Source organism: Diplotaxodon limnothrissa, linkage group LG12, assembly GCF_057381915.1.
Source record: "Diplotaxodon limnothrissa isolate DT_005_m linkage group LG12, D_limnothrissa_male_GT1.1, whole genome shotgun sequence".
NCBI classification, from domain to species: Eukaryota; Metazoa; Chordata; class Actinopteri; order Cichliformes; family Cichlidae; genus Diplotaxodon; species Diplotaxodon limnothrissa.
Genome location: NC_140607.1, coordinates 22,733,199 through 22,736,111, shown reverse-complemented (window position 1 = coordinate 22,736,111; position 2,913 = coordinate 22,733,199). Strand labels below are relative to the sequence as shown.

The window sequence follows — 2,913 nt, the reverse complement described above, 5'->3', positions numbered from 1 at the left end:
AACCAGCAAGAGCTGAAAGAGGCGGCTACACCTGGAATGGACTACGTCCTCCTGAAAGTCACAAAGAGAAAGTGGGCTGAGCCTCGCTGGACAGGCCCTTACCGCATAACAGAGCGGACCTCCCACGCTGTCAGGCTCGAAGGGAAAGGTGACACCTGGTTTCATTACACACAGTGCGCTGCTGCCACCGAACCAGGAAGAACCTTGAGAGAGGTGCAGAAGGACCTGTCAGAAGGAGCTGCAACAGCATCACCAACCACTTGAGGGAGCCAAAACTCAACCTACAAGCCGGCTGGTTACAAAAGGGGGTGTTCTTCATACTGAACTAAACATTTTTATTTTTCTATTTTTAACATCTTTTATGACTTTGCTTTTATATTGGCTTGAGTTTTTAAGATTTACATTTTACATTGCAATAGTTTTAACCGCTGAAAGCTCATTTAAAGTTGTGTCACTGATACTTTTTGTTGCTCTTTAACTCCTAGAACACGCCCTTGGCGAGGTGGGGGGAACTGGACCACCTTTCTGTGCCCCATCATCCTCTATTAGACGACATCCAAGCTAAGTAAACATGTCTTGGCCCTTTCCCCCTGAAATGACAGGCAGGCAAAGATGTTGCGTCTTTGTTTGCTTCCTGGCCCTGGGTCTCATTCCCATTGGCATAATCCTGATCTGTGAAGGGCCCCCGACACTTCTGACACCTTCAAGTTCAAAAGCTTCGCCCCTTTCTGACAGTCCCAATCTGACAAATGTAGCCCCTAGGGTCTTGCCCACCACTTCCTCTCCAGTTTTGCCCACGCCCGATCGATTTAGAAAGAAACGAGACACGGTTACCTCCTGTACCCCAAGTACGACTAGAATGATTACTCTCTGTGTCCCCAACAATAAAAGTTGGGTAGTTGAAATAGATTTCGCTAGCTTCCCAGTCACTCCCGTCACCAAAGACCAAGGGGGGGATCTTTTTAACCTTGCAGTACATCTCTCCTCCTCAGTGTGGTATATAACCCTGGGAGGTTGGCATCAGTGGAAGTGGTCCAGTTTAGTGTCAGAAACGGACCTCGATTGGTCCAAGCACTCTAGGGGTCAGGCTTTGCACTGGAGAAACCAAAATATGCTCAGAATAGCAAAAAAACCGGATCTTTCAGGCTTAATTTTTACCCTAAAGGATCTGGCCTTGACCTCCTGTCAACAATTTATACTTGCCCCTTGGACTGATCGCACCGCCCTGTATTGGCAAATGGAAATATGCCCTAGCGTTGGTGCAGCTCCAAGCTCTGTAGTTAAAGATGATAACCCCACCTTTAATGGCCCTCCGGTGACATATACAAACGGGGGGAGAAACGGCCGAATACGCATTGTAGACACAAATAAAATGTCTAAAGATGACCTCTTCCAAATTCTAACCGGTATTTCTGGAGCAACAAACAACTGGTTACTACTAGCTGAACAAGCTGCTGACAAGACGGCTTCCGACTGCATAGTTTGTATGGGAGCCCGCCCCACTTTAAGAGTTGTACCGGCGCCAGTCAATAGTGCATGCCTCCTGCATCTTATGAACAATACAAAACGAGGTCATTGCTCATATCTGGAAAACCACTTTCCTAAAACTCAACGCTCGGTCTCTAATAAACCACCTTTCTTTTCTTCAGATGTAGCTGTGAACAATTTCACTTGTATTAACCTGACTGGCAATGCAGTAAAACTAGGTAGCTTGAACTCTTCTTGGTGCACTGAGATGACGGTTATGAAACCAAACTTCCGACCTACGGCTAGGGCTGATTTGTGGTGGTGGTGTGGCAAAAACAAGTTATATGATGGTTTCCCTCGGGATGCGTCAGGTCTTTGCGCTCTCATAACTCTTATTTTACCTGTTTCAGTCACTCCAGTAGATCTCTCTATAGAAGTACACGAAGTTGGCCTCCCATCCTCCTCTGAACGCCGCTCTAAACGTTCTCTAATCCCAGGTTCAGCTCATAATCCAACCTATATTGATGCTGTAGGTATACCCCGTGGGGTCCCCGATGAATATAAACTGCGAGACCAGGTTAAAGCAGGATGGGCCTCGATACTTTGGATGGTTGAAATAAATGCGAATGTAGACAGAATTAACTACATTCACTTTAATGTGCAACTGTTGGCTAATTACACTCGAGATGGTTTTGAAGCTGTGCATGCACAGTTATCTGCCACTTCCCTAATGGCTTTCCAAAACAGGGTCGCAACGGATTTTCTCCTCGCAGAAAGAGGCGGAGTCTGCAGCCTTTTTGGTCAGGAGTGCTGTACCTATATCCCCAATAACACAGCTCCTGATGGTTCCCTCACTAAAGCTATTACTGGTCTCACAGCTCTTACTGTTAAAATGAAGGAACACTCGGGCGTTGATACTGCCATGTGGGACTCTTGGCTTAACATGTTTGGCAAATATAAGGCCCTTGTAGCTTCCATCCTAGTTTCCATCTCAGTTTTTGTTGCTGTCCTAGTCACCTGCGGTTGCTGTTGTATTCCATGCATTCGATCCCTCTTCCAGAGACTGATTGTTACAGCTTTCACTCCTGAGGATAAGGATCTCGCCCGGCAGATGCCTTTATTGGCTAGTCAACTTCCCACCTCCTCGCCAACGGATGATGAAAACTCTGATCTTGAGGGTGACGAACATTATCGTCTTTCTCTTGTTTAAATGCTTCTAGAATGGTTGTTTCTCTGTGGTGTTTTGTATTAGACTTGTTATTAATTGTTTCCCTCACCCACTTCCTCTTGAAGGATATATCTGGTTGAACTGTGTCTGATCGGGTTGTGAGGGTTAAGCGATGTTCTCAGGGTCTCCGGACTTAAGCCTGAGCGAATGTGTACTCCCACCACTGGATATAAATTGTTTTTTTTTTTTTCCACACCCCTTCCTCACGTTTTACCATA

The 2,913-nt window shown here is 46.1% G+C and overlaps 1 protein-coding gene across 1 annotated transcript; it reads left to right on the top strand.

Moving 5' to 3' along the window:
• The first annotated feature begins 571 nt into the window (after positions 1 to 571).
• LOC146621338 (uncharacterized) lies at positions 572 to 2,677 on the top strand. Its single transcript, XM_085368540.1, has one exon. The coding sequence runs from the start codon at positions 572 to 574 to the stop codon at positions 2,675 to 2,677; it is 2,106 nt and encodes a 701-aa protein (XP_085224666.1).
• Positions 2,678 to 2,913: the final 236 nt, after the last annotated feature.